At 60.3% G+C, this 27,888-nt stretch overlaps 1 protein-coding gene across 1 annotated transcript; it reads right to left on the bottom strand.

The window, feature by feature from the left end:
* Positions 1-20: 20 nt before the first annotated feature.
* On the bottom strand, positions 21-24,164 carry GNG12 (G protein subunit gamma 12). The gene is made up of 4 exons (XM_084266177.1): positions 24,104-24,164; positions 14,549-14,606; positions 2,697-2,813; positions 21-601 (listed from the first exon to the last, which is right to left on the bottom strand). The coding sequence occupies exons 3-4, from the start codon at positions 2,790-2,792 to the stop codon at positions 476-478; spliced, it is 222 nt and encodes a 73-aa protein (XP_084122303.1). The 5' UTR covers positions 2,793-2,813; positions 14,549-14,606; positions 24,104-24,164; the 3' UTR covers positions 21-475.
* Between the last annotated feature and the right edge of the window lie 3,724 nt (positions 24,165-27,888).

Raw genomic sequence — 27,888 nt, 5'->3', positions numbered from 1 at the left:
CCCCCCCCTCCCTTGCATACATAATTAAAAAGGGAAAGTAATCCCAGCCATGGTTAAGGAGGTTTCTACACTTTCACCTCTGCTCAGTCAGCAAAGCTCAGGAGACTTTGGGGGTGGTTGTGTGAGGTGAAAAGGGAGGTTGAGAACCCTTCCCACAGGCATGGGACCCCCCCCAAATCCCCCAGGGGCTCGTCCTGCCTCTCCCACCCCAGGGATGCTGGCACGGTGCTGGCTGGCTTGGCCAAGATCCCATTCCCTTGGATGAGAGAGAGAGGTGAATTGGGTGGGAAATGGGGCTTCCTGGGAAGGACAGGGAAGAGAAGAAAGGCTTTGGGAAGCTTAAGAACGGGGTTATGCGCTGGGTGAGAGGCGGCTGCGCTCACACAGTGACTGCAGCCCCGGCCTCACCGAGGAGTTCCGCTGGTGCCTGGCTCTGCCCCGGGCTGGGGGGGCTGCCCAAGGGGCTGCTGCTCCCCTATAACAACACACAGGTCTTCTTGTCCTTGAAAGGGTTCTCAGAGGCAGGAATGCCCATCAGCAGCGGGTCTTTCTTGGCGTGCTCCTCGCAGTACAGCATCAGGTCTGCGGATGCTTTCGACACCTGCAGAAGACAGGGGAGATCAGAGAATCCCAGACTGCTCTGGGGGTTGGGAGGGACCCCCAAGGGTCCCAGAGCTCCAACCCCCTGCCACAGGCAGGGACACCAACCTCCAGGCCTGGAGCTACACAAGGCTGCCCAGGGCCCCAGCCAACCTGGCCTTGAACACCCCCAGGGATGGGGCACCCACCCCCTCTCTGGGCAGCCCCTTGCAGCCCCTCACCACTCTCTCTGCACAGAACTTCCCCCCAATATCTCCTCTCCCCCTTCCCTCCTTCAGCTTCACTCCAGCCCCCTTGCCCTGCCAAGGACAAATGAATAAATACCAAAAAAAACCCCACCCCAAAAAGAAAAATCCCAACATAAAACGGGGTTTCCCCACAACTGGTGACACAGTGAGGTGCACAAAGGGTGCAAAGTCCCTGTGTGGGGTGGGAGAGGTGCTGGGAGACCGAGGTGCTCTCCAGGGACCCCGTTTCCTGCTGCCAAGGGCTCACCCCAGCTCGGTCTGGGGAAGGGGGGAGAAGGGATGGAGCCTGGTGCTCTGCCAGGGGTTAGGTGGTGACACCAGGCAGAAGCACCGCTCGGTCCCTCCAGGCTTCCAGGGAAGACTAAAAATAAACAGGCGGAGGCTCAGCCTAACGAGGCCGGGTCGTAACGAGGAACTGCTCGTCTATAAAGCCAGGGACAGTAAACAGAAGGATCCCTGGGTGCCTGGGAACGCTGAGCAGGGTCCCTCCTGGCTCAGCCCTCTGAAGGGCACCACTGGCTGCTCCATGAATCACACAATCCCAGCCTGGTCTGGGTTGGAAGGGACCCCGAGGGTCCCAGAGCTCCAACCCCCTGCCACAGGCAGGGACACCAACCTCCAGGCCTGGAGCTACACAAGGCTGCCCAGGGCCCCAGCCAACCTGGCCTTGAACACCCCCAGGGATGGGGCACCCACCCCCTCTCTGGGCAGCCTGTTCCAGCTGAATCCAGACATCTCCTTGCCAGCCTCTGGAGGAGCCTGATGGAACATGGTAAGGGGGTACTACAGGTGCAGGCAGCATCCTAGCCCTGCCAGCAGGAAAGGAGTTTGGTTCCTTTTCTACCTGAAGTGGAAAGGAATCGAGTTTGCACTGGCTTTTCCTTTTTGTGCAGCCTCCCCACTGGTGTTCCTCCCAGGCACAGCGCTCAGGGGATGGGCCACAAACCACACAGCGCCTGGGAAACCAGCACCACCTTCCTGCCTCCTGCTTCACCCACCCTGCTTCTCCTGCATCAAGCAGCCAGCGACCCCAGGACAGCACCAGGCAGGAGCTACAGGGGTTTGTTTCAGGTCTCTTGGGCTGAAATGTGAATGTGACAGTCTGGGAGGGGGACACACACACACACACCTGTGCTGAGGGCACACACGTGGGCACACGCGTGGGCCTGCACGTGTGTCCTTATCTTATCAGCTGCAAGGGGGTGAAAGCAACGTGAGCTCCCGGCCCAGAAAGCCAGCAGCACCCTGAGCTGCATCCCCAGAGAGAGAGGGGATGGTCCCCCCCTGCTCTGCTCTGGGACAGAGACCCCCCCCTCACAGTGCTGTGTCCAGCTCTGGACCCTCAGCACAAGGAGGACATGGAGCTGTTGGAGCATCCAGAGGAGCCATGGGCTGATCCAAGGGCTGCAGCCCCTCTGCTCTGGAGCCAGGCTGGGAGAGCTGGGCTGGCTCAGCCTGGAGAGGAGAAGCTGCTCCTGGGGAGAGCTCTGAGCCCCTTCCCAGCCCTGAAGGACCCACAGGAAAGCTGGGCAGGGCTGTTTGTGAGGGCAAGGAGCAATAGGATGAGGGGTGATGGGTTAAACTAGAGCAGGACAGGGTTAGATGAGCCCTTAGGAAGAAGCTCTTCACCCTGAGGGTGGTGAGACCCTGTCCCAGGCTGCCCTGAGAGGTGGGGGATGCCCCATCCCTGGGGACATTCCAGCTCAGGCTTGCTGGGGCTCTGAGCAACCTGCTCTAGTTAAAAGTGTCCCTGCTCACTGCAGGGTGGGGCTGGGTGGGCTCTGAAGGTCCTTTCCACTTGCTGGTTGTAAGAAACAGCCAGAGGGGTGAGGAGGAACCTGTGCTCACCTTTATCCTCTCTATGGAGGCCTCTATTCTTAGCTGCTGGACAGTGCGCCGGGCCTGGGCTATGTTGTTGGTCGTGTTTGAGGTCTTCCCAGACATCCTCAGCGAAGTGGGGACGCTCTGTTGGGAAAGGCACACAGCAGGTTAGCTTTCCAGAAGGTTCCCCAGCACCTTCGACTGCTCTTACACACAGGGACAACCACGACCTGGGGCAAGAAGGGGTCGCAGGGCAGGAGCAGTGAGCTGAGAGGCAGCTCCATGGTGGATGCTCTGTGGGAAACAGGCTCTGGACAAAGGCCAGAGGGGCTCTTGGGCATCCCCCCTGTGTTAGATATGGGTCTATCAGCTCTGCTTTGGCCATGCTGGAGGGTCTCTGGGTTTATCAGCTCTGCTTTGGCCATGCTGGAGGGTCCCTGTGGGTTTATCAGCTCTGCTTTGGCCATGCTGGAGGGTCCCTGTGGGTCTATCAGCTCTGCTTTGGCCATGCTGGAGGGTCCCTGTGGGTCTATCAGCTCTGCTTTGGCCATGCTGGAGGGTCCCTGTGGGTCTATCAGCTCTGCTTTGGCCATGCTGGAGGGTCCCTGTGGGTCTATCAGCTCTGCTTTGGCCATGCTGGTGGGTCCCTGTGGGTTTATCAGCTCTGCTTTGGCCATGCTGGAGGGTCCCTGTGCCATGGATCCTGCAGCATGGAGTGCTGGGAGGGAGCAGAGCTGCTGCTGCCTGCCCAGAGAGATGAGGAGCATCCCTCACCTCTGCCTCTCACAGCTGGAGGAGGGTTCCCAGGCTGGTTACTGCTGCAGAGAGGAGGATGGGCAGAGCCACAGGCACAGGCACGTCGGCCTCTCCGCTGGGCTCTGCCTGTCTCCAGCCAGGACGTGCTGCAGGTCTGCAGCAGCCCCACAGCAGCCTGGCAACACGTCAGAGGGACAGGAAAACAAGGAGGCAAAGTTCAGAGGCACCCTGCCAGCTGCTGCCTGCTCCCACGTGGCCCTGCACAAGGGAGCAGCAGGTCAAGCAGCAGCTCCGGGGCTGCTGGGCGCCGTGGAGCATCAGTCCCAGCGTGGGACTGGCTCCTGGGTGGTGTGTGGTGGGAAGGGAGGATGCTCTGTGCTGGGCTCGGCTGGCTGGACCAGCAGTGAGCTGAGCAGAGCTTCTGCAGCGACCCCCCAGGGCCCCAGCAAGTGCTGGGAGGGCAACATGTGCCACTGGATTATGGGGAGCCCAGCCTGGGCCAGGGTGCTGGGTGCTTCCCAGTGAGCTGGGCCAAGGGAGGAGGAGTGCTTCCACCCAAGAGGAAGGAGTGAGTAGGGATCTACGGTGTGAGCACAGCTGGAGAAGGGGGGCAGCTGGAGAAGGAAGGCAGCTGGAGAAGGGGGGAAGTTGGAGAAGGGGGGCAGCTGGAGAAGGAAGGCAGCTGGAGAAGGGGGGCAGCTGGAGAAGGAGGGCAGCTGGAGAAGGGGGGCAAACACCCTCCATCCCGCCCCCAGAAGTGCCCCTAGTTGCATGGCACATCAGTGCTCCTCTGGCATCTTCACCCCTCAGCATGGGGAGGGCTCTATCTCATGGTGTCCCAGGCAAATCCCAGCCCCTCCATCTGTATGGGACTCCCAGGGCATGCTTGAGCTGTGCCACACCAAAGGCCACGGTGCCCTGTCTCCCAGCAGCATCCCCCTTCCTGCTGCGTGTCCCAGCACCCCTGGTGTTTCCCACATCGCTGCTGCTGGCAGGGAACGACCAGGGAGCAGGGAAGGGCTGAGGCCCAGGCAGCGTGGTGCTCAGAACATCCCTGAGGGCACGGCAGCAGCCAAGAGCTCACGGCTGAGCAATGCTCAGGCAGCCAGGAGGTCAAAGAGCAGCTGGTTTGGAGCAGCCCTGCCCTCTGCAGCATCCTCCCCGCACTCAGCCTCTAGCAGGACCCTGCACAGCCCCTGCCACCCACTTTCCACAGCTCTCTGGTCGTTTACTGGGCTGCAGGGACTGGAAACCAGTGGAGCTCCACACGACCTTTCCAGGCAGCTCCCTGGAGGCTTTGGGTTTCTCACACCTGGGCTGGGGAGCAGCACTGACCTTGCTGCTGGGACTGCTGCCTGCCCAGCTGGCTGGGGACCCCGTTACTCCATGCCAAGCCCCTGTTTCAGCACACCTCTCAAGGCAGGGCCCAGGACTGCAGCGTTCTTCTCTCCCTCTGCAGAAACCAGCCCTGGGGTTGATGCTCAGCCCCACCCGACAGGACACCCACAAACCCTGGGTGCACCCACCGTGCATCCAGCACCCCCTGCACAGCACCCTCAGGGTTCTCCATCCCTGACCCACACTCCTGCAGCCCCCAGCCTGCTTGGCAGCTCTGATCCATGGGACGAGCAGTGCCCTGAGCACGGGGCTAACTGGTTTTTCACGCTTTGCAGCTCCCAGCTGGCTCCTCCTGCTCCGGGAACCTCCCAGCAGTGAATCACAAGAGGAGCAGCTGGATGGTTTTCCCAGTGACATCCACATGGATGGTTTTCCCAGTGACATCCACACCAGTAACCCCAAAGCCCAGGGAGAGCAGGACCAGGCTGCAGAGCTGCCAGGGCAGCGGCACAGGGATGCTGCTACAGCCAGGGAACAGGACAGGGGGGAACCTTTCCTAGCAGCAGCTTTGGGCAGAGTAAGGACCAGGCAGTGGGTGATGCCACCTGCTTGGGCACAGGCAGGAGGGACCTTCATGACACTGGGGCCATCCCACAGCATGCACATCCCTGCTTGCTACTCGCTGCAGCACCCAAGTCCCAGAAGGAGTTTAGTTTAGTGACCCAGGCTGCACATTGCTGGAGAGGAGGGGTGCTGGCTGACACAGTGGGGGCATATTTGGCTGGAAGTGGCCACATATCTGTTGGGAAAGGTTTAAGGCTGGATGATTTGCTTTCTTCCTGGGAAAGGACGAGCCTCTCGGAGCATGTTTGGTGCTGTGAGTGGGGATGGGAGGGCTCTGTTGTGTTCTTTGTGAAACACACAAAGTGAGGGCGCTCTGGGATCCATGGAGCATTAATCACCTCTGACATCAGCCCTGCAGCACCAGTGGGGATCCCTCCCAGACCCTGTGTCCTCCAGTGCTGCTGCGGGTACTGCCCATGGACCCTGACATCTCCCAGCTGCTCACGAGGCAGCGAGGAGGAGAGAGCTGGAGAAGGACTGAGCTGGAGAAGGACTGAGCTGGAGAAGGACTGAGCTGGTGAAGGACCCAGCTGGTGAAGGACTGAGCTGGAGGAGGACTGAGCTGGTGAAGGACTGAGCTGGTGAAGGACTGAGCTGGTGAAGGACTGAGCTGGTGAAGGACTGAGCTGGAGAAGGACTGAGCTGGAGAAGGACTGAGCTGGTGAAGGACTGAGCTGGTGAAGGACTGAGCTGGTGAAGGACTGAGCTGGTGAAGGACTGAGCTGGAGAAGGACTGAGCTGGAGAAGGACTGAGCTGGTGAAGGACTGAGCTGGAGCTCCCCTGACTCCCGAGGCAGCACCCAAACCAGGATGCATGCCAAACCTGCCCTGGGACCTTGCAGTGCTGGGTAAGCAGAGCCAGGAACCCTGCACAGCCTGGGATTGCCCAGGGAGCTGCGGCCTCAGAGCCAGGGTGGGGGTGAGCAGGCCACGGTGCCATCTGCTCCCTTACAACAGCATCTGGAAATGAGACAGCAGTCTCCTCTTCCCAGGCCATTGGGGTGTCAAACCCCACCATCTGAGGAATTCCATTACCTAAGCTGGAGTTCGCAGAGAGGACACACAGAGGACAACAGGACACACGGACTCCGTGGCTCCTGCTCAGCGCCTCCCGCCATGAGCAGCAGGCAGGGCCCGGCCACCCTGCCACAGCTCCCGCCCAAACCACAGCCTGGCCCCGGCTCTGCTCAACGCCACGGAGCCCCTGGAGCCCAAACCACAGACTCACAGAGGTCAGGGGCTGGAAGGGACCTTGAAAGATCACCAGGATGAAGTTCTTCCCCACACTGGGGGGGAACTCCCTGTGCTCCAGCTTGAGCCCATCGCCCCTTGTCCTGTCCCCACAGACACTGAGCAGAGGCTGCCCATGGCCCCCTGTGTCCCACCCTTCAGCTATTGATAAACACTGATCAGATCCCCTCTCAGGCTTCTTCTCTGCAGGCTGAACAGCCCCAGCTCCCTCAGCCTTTCCTCCCAGGGGAGATGCTCCAGGCCCTTCAGCATCTCTGTCCCTCCTCTGGACTCTCTCCAGGAGATCCCTGGCTGGTTGATCCCAGGGACCCCAGCACTGGACACAACACTCCAGGTGGGGCCTGAGCAGGGCAGAGCAGAGGGGGAGGATCCCCTCCTGTCACCTGCTGCCCACAAAGAGAGGTGCTGACACCGTGTCTGTTCACGTAAATGGGGCCCAGAGCCAAGAGGCTCCCACCTCCCTGAAAAATGGGACTTACATCACATCCCTTCTCATCCTACACGAATGACTGAGGCAGGAAAGTTTCAGGGCTCATTTTCCTAGCCAGCTGTAGCTTTGTTAATAAATTAGAGCAGTATTTTTCAAAGAAAAACCCCAAAACACACCAAAAACCCCCCTCCAAAGCCAAACCCTAACGTTTGGACATGGAATTGTTGCGTTTCCTCAGCTTCAAACAAACCCGAGCAGCTTTGTTTAACAGTCCTCCTAAGGTTACTAAACCTCTGCTACAGAGAGATTTACAGACAAGTAGGTCACCCCCCAGGACTGCTGCTCTCCCTCTGAGAGCCCAGCAACCCAGCCTACTACTGAAGGCTGCGGCGGCCATCTTGAGCTGCAGGGGCTCCCTCAGGGTTCCCTCGGCTTCAGACACCGACACCAGGCCGCACAGCACCACACAGATTTGTGTTGGGATTTGGAGCTGGGACAGGGCTTGTGGGGACTGGGATGACTCCAGGGATGTGGCCAGTAGGTCTGGGGAGGGGATTGTGCCCCTGGGATGGGCACTGGGGAGGCTGGGCCTAGTTCTGGGCTCCTCAGCATCAGCAGGACATGGAGGTGCTGGAGTGAGTGCAGAGAAGGGCAGCCAGGCTGGGGAAGGGGCTGGAGGGCAAATCCTCTGAGGAGCAGCTGAGAGAGCTGGGGGTGTTGAGCCTGGAGAAGGGGAGGCTGAGGGGAGACCTTCTCCCCACCTCCCCTGCCCTGCCAGGAGGGTGCAGAGAGGTGGGCGATGGTCTCTGCAGCCAGGGGACAGGAGCTGGGACAAGGGGCAATGGGCTCAAGCTGCCCCAGGGCAGGGTCAGCTCAGCTGGGAGGGCAAAGTTCTTCCCTGGCAGAGTTGTGGGGCTGTGGCACAGGCTGCCCAGGGAGGGGGCTGAGTCCCCAGCCCTGGGGGTGTTTAACAGAGGGGAGATGAGGTGCTCAGGGATCTGGGGCAGCACAGGACAGGGGTGGTTGGACTCGAGGATCTTTAAAGGTCTTTTCAAACATGGTGATCCTGTGATGTCTCTTAAGTCAGCATCTAAAGGAAAGACCACTCCAATTTCTGGGCACTAAGCCCTGGCACTCAGCAGGCAGCCCTCACCTGGAAGCAACGACACCCCAAGAGCCCAACACACCCCATCACCTCTCTCAGCCAGACGCCCCGCAGCCCCCAGCACTCCAGTCACAGCTACTCACTCTGTTAAGCAGACAGAAAACAAAGCTTCCCACAACATCACCAGTTCACCACCTAAGACACAGCACAGCCCGGGTTATCTCCTGTTGTTCCAGGCAGGGGGTGAGCCAGGGGTCCCCTGTGGCTGCTGGAACACACAACAAGCCACAACCACAGTCCCCTGTTCAGTGATAACGCTGATGAGGGCTTGCCAGACCGTCCCCAGCCCCAGAGCAGCTGCAGACACAGCTGCAGCTCTCCCTCAGCTCTCACTCCCACCTAAAACCAGACAAAATAATCAGCCCCATCAAGAGCCTCCTCCAGCCACCCTGCCCTTCTCCAGAAAGCAGGCGTATCACTGAATTGACCCAAAAACTACTCCTGAAAATGGACAGGGGGTGTTTTTTCCAGCTGTTGGCTGGTTTAATGCACTAAGCAAGTGTTGTGCCCCTGCTTCACATCAGGTAGCGAGGAGCTTGCAGGCTTTCCACCTTCTCCAGCCACCCCAGCACAGGACCCTGCCCCTCAGTGCCAGGCCAGGGCTGCAGCATCGCCTTGCCCATGAATGCCAGGGCAGCAGCCTCTCTGTTCTCAGTCCTGAGCACATCAGGGGCTTTGATCTTTGATTCCTTCCCCTCCTTGCTACAAGAGCTGTCATCCCCTGGCAGAGTTGTGGGGCTGTGGCAGGGAGGGGGCTGAGTCCCCAGCCCTGGGGGTGTTTAACAGAGGGGAGATGAGGTGCTCAGGGAGCTGGGGCAGCACAGGACAGGGATGGTTGGACTCGATGGGCTTAAAGGGCTTTTCCAACCCTGTAATTCTGTGAAGGATACAAGAGGAGCAGAAAGCTGCAGTGAGACCCTCAACTGGCCCTTCAGGGATAAACACCCTTTTTTCCCCCAGAAAACTGAGGACTTTGTCGGGAAGAGGAGGATGCTCACTGGGGAAAGACACATGAAACTCCCAGGGCACTTCATGCAGGCCACAAATGTGGGAGGTTTAATTTCCTTCTTATTTATAAGAACAGAAACACCTGTGGGCAGGTGGAGCTGCCCCTCTCCCCCAGAAAACCCTTGGGTTTTGAGGCCTTGACCTATTTCCTTCTGCAGACTTTAGGTAAGGAGGTTACAGCAGCAGCGGGTCCGTGGCTGGGCACTGCCCTGGAGCTCCAGCAGGATAATTAAACACCAATCTATCCTATTTATTCCCTTTATTTTTTTTTCTTCACTCTTTTAGATCTAGGACTTGGGAACCACCTGCTGAGATGAGATGTAACTAGATCACCACTGCTGAAGTGCACCCAGGCATCACCCAGCAGCTCTACCTCACAAACAGCTCCCCAGTCGCCCCAGTTACATCCAGTCAGCTCATGGGGTGGCTCCAGAGCCCGGCTATGAAACTGCACCTTGTTCCCATGAAAGAAAACAGCTCGGAAGCTGAACAGCTCAAAGCCATCCATCAGCTACTGAACACCAACAAAGCACACACGGCCTCACCGCTGCCTTTCCAGGGCTGGTTTTCCAGCCCCTGGCTGGGGATCAGCGTGAATCCGAAGTGACAGCCCACTGGGAAAGGCAAGTTTGCAGGGCATCCCCTTTTCTGAGCCACAGGATCTGTGCTGAGGGTGATCCAGGCCCTGGGGGCAGCAAGGTGGAAACTCCCCCTGTGCTCTGCCCCGGGTGTGGGAGCTGCTGGGAGGTGGTGGCACAGGGAAGGAAACAGCAGGCAAAGGGGGATGGGAAGCAGTTCCAAAACCAGAGAGGGATGCCAGCCTCCTCAGTGCCCCCCCATAGTGCTCAGGACATCATACAGCACCCACCCAAACAGCCCTGAGTGGCACCAGCCTTTCCTCACATGCCCCAGGAGCCGTCGCTGCTGCCCTGAGCCCCTCCAGCTCGGGCAGGTTTGGGTGCTGCTGCCTGCACCAACTCACCAGGGAAACCAGAGACAAACAGCACCATGGAAATTATTTCACTGCCCTTAAAAACATGGGAAGAGGGGAAAATCAGGTTCCCAACTCTGCCAGGGAAGAACTTTACCCTCCCAGCTGAGCTGACCCTGCCCTGGGGCAGCTTGAGCCCATTGCCCCTTGTCCCAGCTCCTGTCCCCTGGCTGCAGAGACCATCGCCCACCTCTCTGCACCCTCCTGGCAGGGCAGGGGAGGTGGGGAGAAGGGCTCCCCTCAGCCTCCTCTTCTCCAGGCTCAACACCCCCAGCTCCCTCAGCTGCTCCTCAGAGGATTTGCCCTCCAGCCCCTTCCCCAGCCTGGTTGCCCTTCTAAGTCAACACTTTTGCTCCCAAAAATACAGACAGTGGGGCTTGCTGGGCAGAGGGGTGGCAGTTTTATGGCTGTACCAAAGGAAGCAGCATCCCCCCAGGCACCTGGGATGAGTCTGAACTACGTGTACCACTACTACGTGCACCACTACTACGTGCACCACTACTACACTACTACATGCACCACTACTACGTGCACCACTACTACGTGCACCATGAGGTTCCCCTGGGTGCCGTGTGGGACCGGGGAGGCTGTTGGCCGGTTGTGGCTCGGCCGCTGGCTGTTGGTTCCTACAGGCAGACGTGGCTGCTCAGGGGAGGTTTGTTACAACTTGTAGAACTTAAAATCTCTCTGAGCCCGCTGCCAAGAGGCCTGAGGCTGGCTGTGAAGGCCAGCCCTGCGTGCAGGAGCACACAGCTCTGCTCTGGGCTGCAGCACAGAGTGAGTGGGTACGGCAGGAGGTCTCCAGCACCCCGAGATCTCCCAGCCTCTGGTTGTTCAGGTTCAGGTCCCTGAGGGAGGAAGGGGCTGGAGGAGCCCTGCAGTGCCTGCTGCTGCCTCCAGCCAAACCTCTCACCCCTGGAGCAGGGCTGGAGGGGAATGGTGCTCACCATGGAGCATTGGGAGCCCCAGCGAGCACCGACATGTCACTGTCCCCCCTCCCCAAATCCTGCACGCCCCAGCAGGCAGTGGCACCTTCCCATGGCTGCCCAGCCAGAGGGCTGCCAGCTCCCACAGCTGTGCTGATGTGGAGCATCCCAGCCTAGGGCTCCTGCTGCTCCTGCCCTCCTGCATGGGACGGTGGGTGATGCCCAGGCCCCTTCCCCATCACCGCTCTCTCAGGCTTTTGGCTGCTGCCCACCCACTGTGAGGTGTCCCACAGGTTGGGTGGGAGAGGCCAGGGTCCTCCAGCATCCAGGGGATACCTCTGCCCACCCGAACCCCAACTTCCCCTCAGGGAGGTGCTGCTTCTCCCTCAGCACTGACTGTACAGAGTTGAGGGGCTTGAAGGAGATGCTGTGGGTTGGCAGCAGACCCCAGGACCCCTGATAAGGGCCTGGGGAAGCCAGGATGGGCACAGAGCGTGGAGGAGGAGCGGGAGGGCAGCCCTGCTCCATCACCCCTGCCAGGCACAGCCTGGCCCTGTGCACATCCATCCAGAGCAGCTCTCCAGGGGGCACATCCACACCTCCAAAGCACAGACTAGTGATGTTCTCCACGCCACCCCTGCCAGAAACAGGAACCCACTGTCCCAGACATAACCCCAGTCAGGGAGCACTGGGATGAGGGGGGCACGCTCAGCGCTCCTCCCACCCCAGCCGGTTGCTCTGCCCAGAGAAGGAAGCTACCTCCAGCAAAGCAGCCCCTTCCCAGCTCACCCAGTGACCCCACCACCCCCCAGAGCTGCACCTCGCTCTGGTGACACAGCCAGCCCCGTTTTCCCAGTGCAGCCAAAGGGATGGAGGGAGGGATGGAGGGATGGATGGATGGGTGGGTGGGTGGGTGGATGGCATCCAGCCGCCCCAGCCCCAGCGTGGGGCCGTGCTGACACCCTGTGGAAACCACGGTGAGATGCCACAGCTGAAACGCTTCTTCCTCCTGTAAGGCTACTAAACAGATGGGAGAATAAAACCCGGTCAGCAGGGCACCCCCAGAGCCCGGCCCTCAGCAAGGGAACAGGTAATTCCAGTAGCAAAATGATGGAGGGATTGGGGATGCTTAAGGGTCACTTCTCCCTCCACAATACTTACAGCACACCCAGTGAAAGGAGACAGGAGGCTGTGAGATACACCTGAGATAAGGGCTCCCCTCAGCCTCCTCTTCTCCAGGCTCAACACCCCCAGCTCCCTCAGCTGCTCCTCAGAGGATTTGCCCTCCAGCCCCTTCCCCAGCCTGGTTGCCCTTCTCTGCACTTGCTCCAGGACCTCCATGTCCTGCTGATGGTGAGGAGCCCAGAACTGGACCCAGCACTCGAGGTGCAGCCTCCCCAGTGCACAGTCCAGGGGCACAATCCCCTCCCCAGACCTACTGGCCACATTATTCCTGACACAAGCCAGGATGCCACTGGCCTTCCTGGCCACCCAGGCACACTGCTGGCTCATGGTCAGTCTGGGGTCACCCAACACCCCCAGGTCCTTCTCCTCCTGACAGGTCTCCAGCCAGTCTCCCCCAGCCTGTAGCACAGCACGGGGCTGTCATGCCCCATGTGCAGCACTCTACACTAGAAAAAGTTTGGGTTTGGTAAAAGAAAACAAGATCCTCCCCAAAGAACCCCAACTCCTCCACGTTCACGGATCACACTATTGCCGAGCGCACGGAGAAGCCGGAACATCCAGCGGCTGTTCCTCGTGGAGGATGTGGGTGCTTTGGGGTGCACCCCCCCTGCACAGTGCCACAGGGCTTGGGGACACTGAGGCAGGGACACTGAGGCACCCCAGCAGACCCAGAGTGGGTTTTGCTGGGCACAGAAGCTCCTGCTTTGCACAAAGTCACTCAGACTGTTACACAGCAGTGGTGTGACGTGGGATGGGAGCTTGGGGAGATGCCAGGGACTGGGGTTTACACACCAGAGGTACCAAAGCAGGCTGGGGGGCTGGCACACCCCAGCTCTTGTTCGACTGCAGCCTGTGGTAGCAGATCTCAGACCCCCTCTCACAGCAGAACCCATAAAGCATCAGCAAACTCGGCGCAGGGGCGGTACAGAGGGCTGGGGGGCACCACACCAGTGCACAGCCAGAGCCAGGGCTCCCTAAACCACACACCAGTGTGTGATGCTGCTTCCCTGGAGAACTCAGTGGGGGATATTTAGAGACTTTAGAGCTAAGGAGGGTTTTTTACATCATAAACACCACCACCAGTGCCTTAACGACCCCCAAGAGCTCCAGCTGGATTGAGCGTTCTGGGTGTTTAATTAGGGATGTCTTCCTTCATAACCCCCACCTCACAGACCATCCCAGTAGCATCCTGCTGGTCAAACCCAGCTACAGCTGGTGCTCCAGGTCAGCCTCCATGTGCGGCTCCACCAAACCCGATCAGCTTGTTGGGGAAGGAGGGCTGGAAAAACCCGCTCCTATTTCTCTCTGCCTTTTCTCTGCCTGCATTTGTACACCTCCAGCACAAAGGAAAGCCATGAAAACCGACTTCTAGGTCAAGTTTGCTTTGAAGAACATCAGAGCAGAGCTATTTTAAAGACATTGCCCCCCCAAGTTGTTAGCAAAGACACCCTGTGCTCCCTAACGAACTGCGGGGCAGTTTCTCCCCCTCTAACTTGCACCAGGAAAGATGAAATCAAACTACAGAGAGACACTTGGGAAGAGACTTTCATTCCCATCAAAACCAGTTCCTCTTACAGCATGTACAGCAGGAGCAGTCTGTGGTTAGAGCACCAGGCTGGGAGTCACGAGGTCCAGCTCGGCCTCGGGTTAACGTGACCTTCAGCCAATTCCCCAAGTCTGGGAGAGAAGAGAGAAAGCTGAGGACATCAGTGGGAGATGCTCAGTCAAGAGCTCCCTGGGCTCTCAGCTCCAAAGTCACAAAGGTATTTATTTCCCAAGCTCCTTGAGGATTTACTGAGGTGTTTTAACCAAGGGGGAGAAGGGTTGGCATCCTGAGATGGTCCCACAATGCAGAGGTGACGTGGTGGATGTGGAAATGCTGTAGAGCTGGTGCTGCCCCTCACTGAGTGGTGCAGTAAATCAGGGAAAGCCTGGTTTCTGTGGGAGAAGGAGCCCATTCAGAACCAGTATCCATGCCCCCAGTACTCAGTGGGAAGGCAGTCAGGGACAGTGAGTGAGGGTCACCAGCCAGGGAATGAGGATCCACCTCTGCGTGGGCAGCAGCCAGAGCTCCTCACTGTCCTGCCTTTGTTTTACCCCAGGAGAGAATTAAATCCTGGGGGCTTGGGGGGCTCCTCACGCTGCCTGATGTTGTGCATGGAAGGAAGGAAGGAAGGAAGGAAGAAGCAGGCACTGGGAACTCACCTACATAGGCAGCCTTGCTCCCCCTCCAGCTGGCTTTGATTTCAGCGGCGTAGTGACCCTGGAACAGAGCAGAGGAAAAGTCATGAGCACTTTGTAAGCCAGAGCTGAGAGGGGTTGGCACTCGTGGTTTAATTCCAGGCACAAAGGCTGCAGTATTTTTGAGACTGGCCTCACTGGAAAGTCTGCCTCAAACCTTTCCCAGGGGCAGCTCCCCGACTTCCCGCCCCGAGGACGTGGCCAGGGGTGGGCAGTTCCCTCTGGCCACCTCTCAAACACACACCAAGTCACTGCAGAAGTGATGGGGAAGGGCTTACAGCTGCAGGAGGGGGATGGAGAGGGGCTGGGGGGCAGAAATCCTTCCTGGGGAGGGGGGAGGCCCTGGCACAGGGTGCCCAGAGGAGCTGGGGCTGCCCCTGGACCCCTGGCAGGGCTCAAGGCCGGGTTGGATGGGGCTTGGGGCACCCTGGGCTGGTGGGGGTGTCCCTGCCCATGGCAGGGGGGCAATGGGGGGGTCTGGGATCCCTTCCAGCCCAGAGGCAGCTGTTAGAAAAGCTTTAAACTGAGTTAAACTACTCAGGGTAACACCCTGAGCAGGTTTACACGGGGTGCTGCTGCAGCCAGCGTGGAGCACACACGGTACCTGGCTGACAGATCCCAGCAGCCGTGCCCAAACCCCAGGAGAAACCGACCCAGGAGAGCCCTTGATTCCTCCCAAGGGCTTCACACACCCAGGGAAAAACAAAACCAGTCCCATAACTGTTTCAATCCTAAGAAGTGCAGTTTCCTCTGCACACACAACAAGCACAACACACGTGTGGGTGTGCAAATACACGTGGAAAGATCCAAGCAGGTGACAGGAGGGGATCCTCCCCCTCTGCTCTGCCCTGCTCAGGCCCCACTGGAGTGTTGTGTCCAGAGCTGGGCTCCCTGGGATCAAACAGCCAGGGATCTCCTGGAGAGAGTCCAGAGGAGGGACAGAGATGCTGAAGGGCCTGGAGCATCTCCCCTGGGAGGAAAGGCTGAGGGAGCTGGGGCTGTTCAGCCTGCAGAGAAGAAGCCTGAGAGGGGATCTGATCAGTGTTTATCAATAGCTGAAGGGTGGGACACAGGGGGACATGGGCAGCCTCTGCTCAGTGTCTGTGGGGACAGGACAAGGGGCGATGGGCTCAAGCTGGAGCACAGGGAGTTCCCCCCCAATGTGGGGAAGAACTTCTTCCCAGTGAGGGTGAGGGAGCCCTGGGACAGGCTGCCCAGGGGGTGTGGAGTCTCCTTCTCTGGAAAGATTCCAGCCCTGACCTGTCCAAGGGACCCTGCTTGGGCAGGGGGTTGGACCCCATGGGCTCTGGGGGTCCCTTCCAACCTCTGTGATTCTATGAAACCAGCAAGTAATAATGAAGCATCAACCAGCAGCTGCCCTGTCAGCCATTCCAGCAGCGTATGACACCAGTTTGCCTACTTCTGTGTCCCCAGAGGGACTGTGTCCCCAGAGGGACACCCACAGGGTGGAAGCCACGGCTGGCAGAGGAGCTGGGGCACAGATAACTCATTAACCAGAGCCCAGCAGGATCCAGGATGGGTGCTGAGGGCTTTTGGAAGGGAAAAGAACCGTCCTTTGCCAAAGGGCTGGCAGAGATCTGGCACAGGGCCCTGGCACCGCTCAGGGACCAGCTGAATAATGGTGATGAGATTTACCAGCCCTGGGATGTGTGAAACACGGGGCCTGTTCCCAGCATCTGAAAGCCCGAGCGATGCACAGGGGAGCAGAGACAGCAATGGAGGAGCTGGAGCCTTTCACAGAATCACAGCATCCCAGCCTGGTCTGGGTTGGGAGGGACCCCAAGGGTCACAGAGCTCCAACCCCCTGCCACAGGCAGGGACACCAACCTCCAGGCCTGGAGCTACACAAGGTTGCCCAGGGCCCCAGCCAACCTGGCCTGGAACACCCCCAGGGATGGGGCACCCACCCCCTCTCTGGGCAGCCCCTTCCAGCCCCTCACCACTCTCTCTGCAAACAACTTCCCCCCAATCTCTCCTCTTCCCCTTCCCTCCTCCAGCTTCACTCCAGCCCCTTGTCCTGCCAGTCTCTGCCCTTTAACAAGCTGATTCCCCCTCCTGTTCTCTGCTCCCTTCAGGGACTGGGAGGCTGCAGTGAGGTCCCCCCACAGCCTTCTCTTCTCCAGGCTGACCCAGCCCAGCTCCCTCAGCCTCTCTCCCTAGGGGAGCTGCCCCAGCCCCCTGAGCATCTCCGTGGCTCCTCTGACCCCTCCTTCCCATACCTCTGCTCATGTGTGTGACCCTCCATCCCCCATGCACACCCATGTGTACATCCCTCCTCCCCACACAAGCGCCTCTGTGTGCCAAGTGTGAGTTTTAACGGCCGAGCTTCTGCGCTCCCTGGGTGAGCATCTCCCTCCAGTCACCTGACATGACCTCTGTTAAGGAATGCAAAGAATATATCCCATCTCCTAACCCTGCTCCCCGATGGTGATGGGGAAACACTGCCAAAACAATCTCAAACTGCCCCTAGAGAAACCAGCTTCACCCCCCCAGAGCCACACAGACATGACACCCCTGCCCCATCCAAGCTCCTACCGAACCAGCCACAACACCCCAAACCCCACCATGACCAGCATAGTGTGAGGCCAGCATCATGCATCCCCTCAAAACCCCCCTGTGTTGGGGCAGCAGGAAGGTTCTGGGGTCAGGGAAGGGATAAATAAAGGAATACATCCAGGAGAGCTGAGGAAATCAGCTGCCAGACTGGCTCCAGGCCCCAGAGCCAAGGGCAGCGGCCCAAGGACGGGTTCTCCAAGCTGCAGCAGGCAGCTCCAGCTGGAGCATCCCTGCTTTGCAGGACCAGCCCCTTGCAGGCTTCATGGCAGCAGGAAGCAGGTCTGGCTGGGAAGAACCTGGCTCATCCCCCAAGCCCAGCAGCAGCACTTTCTGCCCAGCCCAGCTCCGAGCTCAGCCCCAAAAGCCTGCCTGGGTTGGGGTTTTGGGGGGAAGGTGGGTGGGCTGGAACCTGAAATCAGAGCTGAAATTGTGCCTGGGGATGTGCTCAAGCTCCTTCCTGGGAATGGCTGACAAAACAGAGGCAGCATCTGTGTTTTTAGGGTAGCCAGCCACAAAAACACCCCCCAGCCATGTGGGAACACAAGAGCCTGCCTGGAAGATAACAGCTTTGCATGGATAAAAGCAACGGGCTCTTCCCTCTTAACCTCCCACTTCCGAGACTCAACTCCCTTGGCAGCACCCACAGGCCCTTGTCCTGGTGAGGGGAGTCAGAGGGGCGGTGGGCACTGCTTTACTTCCACCCTGTGTGCCTGCAAGCCCACCTCTCACGCTGGGTTTGGGTCACCTCAGGTACCTCCCACACCACTGCAGCATTCTGGAGTGGGTGACCTCTTCCCAGCCCTGCTGCTGGTGCTCAGGGAGGGCAAGGGAGAGGCAGGGTGGATGTGGAGAGGAAGATGGGCAGTGGGATTCTTTGGCATCCTGTGGAAAGCCAGGCTGTGCTACAGCACAGGGTCCTTCAGGAGAAGCTTGGGGGGGGTTTAGCACACAGCACCCTGGGGCAGAAGCTCTGGCTCTTCATCATGTTGCAGCAGCACAGAAAATAGCTTAAAAAAAAAAATGCTTGCCTCAAATTTTACAAAGAGAAAGGAAGTTTTCTCTCCAGCCACCCATGGAGGTGAGTGTCAGCAAGGCAAAGACCCCAGTTTCCCTCTCAGCTCACACAGCTCCAGCAAAGCATCTCAGAGCCAGCTGCTGAGCCCACAGACCCGACGACGGAGACCTGAACACCCCCAGTCAGGACAGCAAGCTCTGGAAAAGCCCTTCTGGAGACAGACTCCCTGCATCACAACCAGACTGGAGTTAAAACTTGCATCTATGAACAAGCAGTTCGTGCTGAATAAGCCCTCCCCTCCACGGGGCCAGCCCCACACCAGCCCACAGCACCGAGTCCCCAGGGGCAGAGCTTCCCAAGCACAGCAGTTCCTGCTCCACAAGCCAGACCCGCAGCACCAGCTCTCACAGCCAGGATGGTTTTCCCCTCATTCCCAGCCCCTATTTCCCCCCCCCTTTCTAATGACATCCACCAGTCTCTGAGGATCACAGCCCACTCCTCCCCTGAGGCTTCCCAGTACAGCCTTGCAGAGCTGAGGATGCTGCGAGGGTCATGCTGGGTCCCACAGCATCACCTCATCACCACAAAACTGTGAGGAGGGGTTGGGTGGGTGGGTGGGGTGTTTTTTTTTTGCTCTCTGAAGCTTAAAGCACCAGAAAAGTTCTTCTCTTCCCCACAGTTAACCTCACAGCCACAAACCCCACAGCCACAAACCCCACAGCCACCCCAGGGAGCGGGGTGCTCAGCCATGGCTTGGGAATTGCCCAGCTCTCACCCCCAGCCAGGGAGAGAAGTTCTTCTGAGCACCAGCATCTTGCCAGGGGAGCTCCCATGGCAGATAAGGATCCCTGCACAGAGATAAGGATCCTTTGGAGAGCAAGATCAGGCAGAAGTCTCACCCCTGTGCTCCCACCGCCTCTGCACAAGGAGAGGTTCCAAACAGCCATGGGATGACTCAAGCTTCAGCATCAGCCTGGGCAGCTGCTGGCCCCTGTCCCCCAGGACTGGGCTGTCCCCCAGGACTGGGCTGTCCCCCAGGACTGGGCTGTCCCCCTTCCCATCCAGGCAAAGACCAGCTCAGCACCCCCAGACTCCCAGGGGAGCTGGTGCCAGGGGACTGGTGCCGGCACAGGGGCTGGGAGCAGACGCTGTGCGGTGGGGAGGGGCAGGGTGGAGGGAAGCAGCAAGGCTCAGGTCAGGCACCCAGCCAAGAGGTGCCAAACACCCTGATGGGTCCCTTCCCCTGCAAGGGGATGGGAGAGAAACGGTGTGAAGCGAGCCCGGGCCCTGCTTCCCGCTGAGCCGGCCCAACAAGGAGGGGACGAGCCCAAGTCTGGGCTGAGCCTGTGCAGCCAGCGCAGGGCACCGGCTGTGCAGCGGGGGCTGGGGGCCTGCAGCATCCCAGAGCTCACAGCTGCTGCCTGCCTTTTCCTCCCTTCCTCCTTTCCTTACTCCTTTCCTTCCTCCTTTCCTCCTTCCTTTCCTCCCTTCCTTCCCTCCTCCTTTCCTTCCTGCCTCCCTCCTTTCCCTTCTCCTTCCTCCCTCCTTTCCCTTCTCCTTCCTCCTCTCCTCTCCTTCCTCCTCTCCTCTCCTTCCTCCTCTCCTTCCTCCTCTCCTCTCCTCTCCTTCCTCCTCTCCTTCCTCCTCTCCTTCCTCCTCTCCTCTCCTTCCTCCTCTCCTCTCCTTCCTCCTCTCCTCTCCTTCCTCCTCTCCTCTCCTTCCTCCTCTCCTTCCTCCTCTCCTCTCCTTCCTCCTCTCCTCTCCTTCCTCCTCTCCTCTCCTTCCTCCTCTCCTCTCCTTCCTCCTCTCCTCTCCTTCCTCCTCTCCTCTCCTTCCTCCTCTCCTCTCCTTCCTCCTCTCCTCTCCTCTCCTCTCCTCTCCTCTCCTCTCCTCTCCTCTCCTCTCCTCTCCTCTCCTCTCCTCTCCTCTCCTTCCTCCTCTCCTTCCTCCTCTCCTTCCTCCTCTCCTCTCCTCTCCTCTCCTCTCCTCTCCTCTCCTCTCCTCTCCTCTCCTCTCCTCTCCTCTCCTCTCCTCTCCTCTCCTCTCCTCTCCTCTCCTCTCCTCTCCTCTCCTCTCCTCTCCTCTCCTCTCCTCTCCTCTCCTCTCCTCTCCTCTCCTCTCCTCTCCTCTCCCTGACTCTCCCCCATGCCAAGAGGCCGGCAGGGATACAGGAAGCGGAGCACAAACACGCTGCCTGTTTCACAACAGCTATAAATACACGCTGCGCCGTGCTCTGGGCCATCTCAGAGCTGTGAACTGCCCTCACCCACGCTGCCAGGCTGCACTACCAGGGTGTGGGGGGCCAGGAGCCCCCGAGCTTGCAGATGCAGGCAGCCCAGGTCCCAGTCTGGAAGCCCTTCTCCCCAGGCCTGTGGGGCTCGAGGGGAGCCGAGCTCTATGGTGGCACAGGGAAACACCAATTCCTCCCGAGCTCTGTGCCTCTCCCACCCTGCCCCCTCCTCCCCTGGGTATCCCACTGCTCCCCCCACCTTCCTGCTTCTCCCTACCTCCAGAAACCACCCCCTGCCAGGGAATCCCAGTATAACCCAGTCACGGCAGGACTTCTGTCCCTGCTCCCACTCCCACGTCCCGCCAGTCCTTGCCCAGCACCAGCCAAAGCTCTTTGCTCACGTCACTGGTGTTCTCTCCTCTCCCTCCCCTCTACATTCCTGAGCAGGTCACTGGGGGGAGCAGAAGAGGTGGGATTTTGGCAGGGGCCACAGGGCCGAAGGAGCGTTTGGCTGCAGGGGAGTGGGGTGCAGACGTGAGACACACTCTGACTGCAGCAGCCATCAGCCAGCGACGGGCCCGAGAGCCAGGGAACACCCACAGCCCCACGGCCCCGAGAAGCAGCGAGTCCACAGCTTGTCTGAAGCTCTGGGGAACCTGGCTTTGGGCTCCACTGCTGCCAACGAAGGTTTCACTGATGATTTGTGTCAGGCACAGCGTGGCCACAGGTCCAGGGAAGGGATTGTGCCCCTGGGCTGGGCACTGGTGAGGCTGCAGCTCGAGTGCTGGGTCCAGTTCTGGGCTCCTCAGCAGCAGAAGGACAGGGAGGTCCTGGGGTGAGTCCAGAGAAGGGCAACCAGGCTGGGGAAGGGGCTGGAGGGCAAATCCTCTGAGGAGCAGCTGAGGGAGCTGGGGGTGTTGAGCCTGGAGAAGAGGAGGCTGAGGGGAGCCCTTCTCCCCACCTCCCCTGGCCTGCCAGGAGGGTGCAGAGAGGTGGGCGATGGTCTCTGCAGCCAGGGGACAGGAGATGGGACAAGGGGCAATGGGCTCAAGCTGCCCCAGGGCAGGGTCAGCTCAGCTGGGAGGGCAAAGTTCTTCCCTGGCAGAGTTGTGGGGCTGTGGCACAGGCTGCCCAGGGAGGGGGCTGAGTCCCCAGCCCTGGGGGTGTTGAACAGAGGGGAGATGAGGTGCTCAGGGAGCTGGGGCAGCACAGGACAGGGATGGTTGGACTGGATGGGCTCAAAGGGCTTTTCCAGCCTGGGGATCCTGTGATTCCCACCCTGTGACTCCTGATGCTGCACAAGCACAGCCCCACACCAGGACACAAGCCCCCCCCCCTCTCCTATTGAGTCCTTGGGGGCACAGACAGACCTGCAGCAGCACCACCCTCCCTGGAACATGGCTCCACAGCTCGGCCAAGGCCAGGATGGTGCTCACCCTGTGCTGCTCAGTACTTCTCTCCATCCCAGCAAGGCCAGCTCCTGCAGGCAGCTCCTCCCTGTCTCAGGGCCAAAGCAGGAGGACTGAGGGTGAGGACTGAGGGGGCTCTACCCTTAACTGCTGCTTTAGCTACGGAGCCCGGTCAGGGAAGGCGCAGCGGGCGTGGGAAGCTGTGCCCAGGAAGGGAGCACTTTCCCACCCCTCAGAGCTGTGTCTTTAGCACAGACTCATAGAATCCCAGCCTGGTCTGGGTTGGGAGGGACCCCAAGGGTCCCAGAGCTCCAACCCCCTGCCACAGGCAGGGACACCAACCTCCAGGCCTGGAGCTACACAAGGTTGCCCAGGGCCCCATCCATCCTGGCCCTGGACACCCCCAGGGATGGGGCATGCTCCATGTTTCAGGGGGCTCGTGGAGCTGTCACACCCCACATCTCACAGAGAACACCTCATGAACCTGGCTCAAGTACAGCGAGTCCTTTGAGGAGCAGAGTTAATCAACCACTTCCAGCAAGCACAGGAGCAGCCACAGTACAGCCAGACACACACACAGGTGCACCTGAAGCACAGCTCAGTACTTAAGGATTTCACACCAGCAAGGGGCTGGCGATGCTGGTGGGGGCTCTGGCTGGTGGTGCCACCCATGTGGGAGCCCACAGGACCTTCAGCTTTATGTGAAGGTGGTCCCAGCCATCCCACTATGAAAGGGAGCTGGACCCTCTCCATGGCTCTCCCTGGGTGCTTACCAGCCACTTCAGCGCTGGGTTAACGATGCCCCAAACGACAGGCTCATGGCCAGGGACAGGCTCATGGCCAGGATGAAATCCGGGATTGAGGAGTCATTAACCACATCCTAATCCCTCCATCTCATTCACCACTCCTGGAGCAGCACACAGCGCTGCTCTGCCGCCCCGTACTCGCTGTGTGCTCCCAGACTGTGCTTTCCAAACCAATCCCCAGCCCAGCTGAGCGCAAACAAGCATCTTGCCACTGATGTTGGGAGCTCTGAGTCAACAGAGATCATAGAATCACAGAAACACAGATCACAGGGGTGGGAAGGGGCCTCCAGAGCCCATGGGGTCCCACCCCCTGCCCAAGCAGGGTCCCTAGGACAGGTCAGGGCTGGAATCTCTCCAGAGAAGGAGACTCCACACCCCCTGGGCAGCCTGTCCCAGGGCTCCCTCACCCTCACTGGGAAGAAGTTCTTCCCCACATTGGGGGGGAACTCCCTGGGCTCCAGCTTGAGCCCATCATCCCTTGTCCTGTCCCCACAGACACTGAGCAGAGGCTGCCCATGGCCCCTGTGTCCCACCCTTCAGCTATTGATAAACACTGATCAGATCCCCTCTCAGGCTTCTTCTCTGCAGGCTGAACAGCCCCAGCTCCCTCAGCCTTTCCTCCCAGGGGAGATGCTCCAGGCCCTTCAGCATCTCTGTCCCTCCTCTGGACTCTCTCCAGGAGATCCCTGGCTGTTTGATCCCAGGGAGCCCAGCCCTGGACACAACACTCCAGGTTGCTGCGAGTTCACCCCCACAAGCCACACTAATCAAAGTGTTTCCTGCTCATCAGAACTAACGAGGCCCAGCTTCCCAGCCTCCCCCCCCCGCCTTCCAAACACTTACAAAAAGTCAGGAATTTTAGGCTTGGGAGTGGAAAGTCGCCCTTTAAAAGTTGCTAAAGTAAACTTATCACGGCCGCAGGGCGTGGGACCGGCCCGGCACGGGCACCAAACCTCCCCCAGCTCCGCCGCTCGCCGCTAATTAAACTGCTTCCCACACTAATCCCACGGGAAACTTCCCCGAGCAGCGCGCCCTGACCCCGGCGGCGCCCAGGGCACCCCGGGGCCCGGCTGGGGGCGGCTTCTCAGGCAGAGAAAGGATTTTACAGCAGTGAGAGGGAGGCTTGGGGCGGGGGGGGGGGTCGCTCGGCTCCCGGCCCGTCTGTCCGTCCGTCCGTCCATCGCCTCCGCGCAGGAGGCCGGGCGGTGCTGGGCGGACCCGGTCTCCCGAGAAAAGGCCGTATTCCCGGTTGGATCGGTTCTCGGAGCTGATTCCGCCCCCCCCCTCGCTGGAGCACCCCCCGCACGACTTGTTGAGCCGCGGCGGGGGGGCCCCGGCCGGGAGAGGAAACCAAACCCCCTCCCCGAGACAGCCCAGGCCAGCCCAGAAACCACCCTGGGCACGGCCAGGGGCCGGGCTGGCGCCGCCCGAGCTCAGCCGAGGCGCCGGAACCCCCCTTCCCCTCCCCGGCCCGGTACTCACCGCCCGCCGCTCCCGTCCACCGCCCTCAGCCCGTCTCCACGGGCGACCGGAGCGGGCGGGGTTGGCCCCGCCCCTGCCCTGCTGACCACGCCCCCCACCCCGGATGGCTCCGCCCACCCCTGCTGGCTCCGCCCACAGCCGCCCCGATCCCTCCAGTCCCCGCCCCCGTCCGCACTAGCCCCGCCCACACCGCAGAGGCCACGCCCCCTATGCAAACTAGCCCCGCCCCTCCCAGACCCCGCGCCTGTTCGCTATGGCCCCGCCCACGCCGCCCCGCCCGTCAATCAAGCTGCGTCCATCATCCCAGCCCCGCCCCCGCTCACACTGGCCACGCCCACCTCCCCCCACAGACCCCCGCTGGGCCCGGCCCCGCCTTGCGCTGGCCCCGCCCACCCACCCCGGTCCCGCCCTGCTCAGGCCCCGCCCCCGGGCGGGGTGAGAGGGGCGGGCGGGTGGGGGGGTCCGAGGGGGTCTCGGAGAGCCCGACCCGCAGCACAGCTCCTTAGGAAAGGCCTTTTCCCTCTCTAAGGCACGACGTCCCTGTTGTGCCGGCGTGACGTCACAATGACGCAAGCAAAGCACCCTGACGCAGGGAGTTTACACCGGTGGCAGCGCTGGGTGACCCCCCCCCCCAACCCCCCCCGCAGCACAGCCCCCTCCCCAGCCACGCTCGGGGCGCAGAGCAGCCGACAGCAGCGCTCTCCAGAACCATGTTCCCAAGGGCTTCAACATTCCCGGCTTCAGCTCCTCACCCCTGAGCCAGAGCGTGGCCCTGGGGAGCGGCACGGGGGCGGATCACGGACTCACAGACTGGGCTGGGCTGGGAGGGACCCCAAGGGTCACAGAGCTCCAACCCCCTGCCACAGGCAGGGACACCAACCTCCAGGCCTGGAGCTACACAAGGGTGCCAGGGCCCCAGCCAACCTGGCCTTGAACACCCCCAGGGATGGGGCACCCACCCCCTCTCTGGGCAGCCCCTTCCAGCCCCTCACCACTCTCTCTGCAAACAACTTCCCCCCCAATCTCTCCTCTCCCCCTTCCCTCCTCCAGCTTCACTCCAGCCCCCTTGTCCTGCCAGTCTCTGCCCTTTAACAAGCTGATTCCCCTCCTGTTCCTGGGGTCCCTTCAGGGACTGGGAGGCTGCAGTGAGGTCCCCCCACAGCCTTCTCTTCTCCAGGCTGACCCAGCCCAGCTCCCTCAGCCTCTCTCCCTAGGGGAGCTGCTCCAGCCCCCTGAGCATCTCCGGGGCTCCTCTGACCCCTCTCCACCAGTCCCACATCTTCCTTGTGCTGGGGCCCAGCTCTGGCCACAGGACTCCAGCTGGGGAGGGCAGAGCAGAGAGGGACAATCCCCTCCCTGTCCCTGCTGCCACCCCTCTGCTGATGGAGCCCAGGATCCCACCACCCTTTTGAGCTGCCAGAGCCACTGCCGGCTCACGGGAAGGGGGGTGTTTTCCCAAATCATGGCTGCTACCCCCAGACCTCATCACCCACCAAACCCCGCGGAGACGCTGCAGGCGCCCGATGCACAAAGTGCCTCTTCCAGCTCCACGGGACATTGCACAACCTGATCCGGTCTCTCCGGCTCCCAAGGCCGGATTCAGCCCCGCCAAGGCCGTTCCCAAGGGAATGGTGACAGGAGCAGCATGTTCCCCAGGGGGCCGGGGCAGACCCAGCCCGCAGGAGGTGATGGTGTGACCACAGAGCATCCCGCACGCCGCAGCATCCCCGTGCCCACACCCCAGCCGGGCAGCCCAAGGGGGCTGCAGGGCAGCGGGGGCAGCCCCAGCCCCCGGGGAGGAGCAGGAGGAGCAGGCCTGGCCCCTGCAGAGACTGGCTGGCTGCCCCGGCACGCCCGGCGTGCCTCTGCTTGCGGGGCTGGGCGCTTTGATGCTGCCTTTGTCTGCGGGGGTAGGGGAGGGCGTTGGGTAACTCTGGAATACAGCTCTGGAAGGCGGCAGAGGCGCTCCCCGGATCGGATTCGGCTGGGGCTTGGTCTTGTTTTTACCCTGGATGTGTTGTTGGACTCCAGGAGGACACGTGAGCACTGGGAGGTCGGTGCTTCTCCCATATATCCCTGGCTATCTGCAGCCATGCTGGGTTTGGGCACCAGGCTTACCCCTCCCAAGGGGGGAAGGCAGCCCCCCCGTCACCACTGTGCACCCACACTGGGTAGAAAGAGCTGGGAGGAAGAGCAGGAAACACCGGCCCCATCGTGGGGAGAGGCAGGGAAGCTGCTGTGCCCATCACCGGCCAGCAGGCGAGCAGGGTCTGCCCCGGGCTGGGAGCACAGCCCCAGGGGCTGCCCCGGCACAGAGCAGCCACGAGGAGCGGCCGCCCCCTGAACCACCCTGCGCTGTCTCCTGCGCCCCCGCTTCTCCCTCCCCAGCGTCTCTACACGGAATTTGATTATTATTCTGCTCTGGAGAAAGCCTTTCGTCACTGCTGGCTGCACACAGCTGCTGGGTTAGGGATGAGGTTCCTCTCTGCAGCTCTCGCGCTGGGCTCCAGCCCCCTCCACAGCGCATGGGATGAATCCAGCCAGGATGGAGCCACCCCACCATCTGGGGGGCATCAGGAGGAGTGTGGGCAGCAGGTGACAGGAGGGGATCCTCCCCCTCTGCTCTGCCCTGGCCAGGCCCCACTGGAGTGTTGTGTCCAGTGCTGGGCTCCCTGGGATCAAAGAGCCAGGGATCTCCTGGAGAGAGTCCAGAGGAGGGACAGAGATGCTGAAGGGCCTGGAGCATCTCCCCTGGGAGGAAAGGCTGAGGGAGCTGGGGCTGTTCAGCCTGCAGAGAAGAAGCCTGAGAGGGGATCTGATCAGTGTTTATCAATAGCTGAAGGGTGGGACACAGGGGGCCATGGGCAGCCTCTGCTCAGTGTCTGTGGGGACAGGACAAGGGGCGATGGGCTCAAGCTGGAGCACAGGGAGTTCCCCCCCAATGTGGGGAAGAACTTCTTCCCAGTGAGGGTGAGGGAGCCCTGGGACAGGCTGCCCAGGGGGTGTGGAGCCTCCTTCTCTGGAGAGATTCCAGCCCTGACCTGTCCTAGGGACCCTGCTTTGGCAGGGGGTTGGACCCCATGGGCTCTGGAGGTCCCTTCCAACCCCTGTGATTCTATGATAACAGCTCTAGATCCTGGGCTAAGTCTGTTTCAAGCAGTAACAAACGCACTAAAAGAAGAACTGAACACCAAAGATCCTTTTGTTGTGTGGGACTCATGTTAGTGGACAAACACCAGCCACACTTCAGCATAAAGAGTATTTTTTCCACCTCAAAGAAGACCCAAACACACCAATGCCTGGAATCACATGATTCCTTACAGTCAATAGAAATATTTTCCATTTTTGAGCCACATTCCAGCTAATCTTTCCAGATAGTCAAGAAAACAGCCAACACACACACACACATCCCTCCTCCCTGTTCCAGCCTGGCCAGCTGATAAAGCATCTGACAGCAGAAATAGCCAAAACAATCTGAGCACAAACATCCCCTTGTTTATTATTTTCCTTCCCTGTTACTTTGTAGAAACGACATGGCAGGACTGCAGAGGGACAGACTGACAGCCAGCAGCGCTGCTGTGCTGCTCCTGAGAGGCACCATCAGTTAATTCCTCAGCTGCCTATTAATTTCAGTGGCCCTGTATGGCCATACATAGGGCTGGGTGTTTTCCAGAGGCAGGTTTTACCTGCTGGCTCGGGATGCTCCCAGCTGGCAGCAGCGATGGGAGCGATGCAGCCAGGAGCTGTCTGCTCAGCAGCAGCAGCAGGATGTGAGCAGCCAGCAC

Source organism: Gallinula chloropus (genome assembly GCF_964237585.1).
Source record: "Gallinula chloropus genome assembly, chromosome: 6".
Classification (NCBI taxonomy): domain Eukaryota; kingdom Metazoa; phylum Chordata; class Aves; order Gruiformes; family Rallidae; genus Gallinula; species Gallinula chloropus.
Note: the sequence above shows the minus strand (reverse complement) of the source record. Positions and strands in the feature narration are given on the sequence as shown.

Coding starts and splice junctions, on each gene's coding strand:
- GNG12 (XM_084266177.1), bottom strand. CDS start 2,792: ATGTCTGGGAAGACCTCAAACACGACCAACAACATAGCCCAGGCCCGG. Junction 602..2,696: donor CCTCCATAGAGAGGATAAAG/GTGAGCACAGGT, acceptor TGTCTTCTGCAG/GTGTCGAAAGCATCCGCAGA.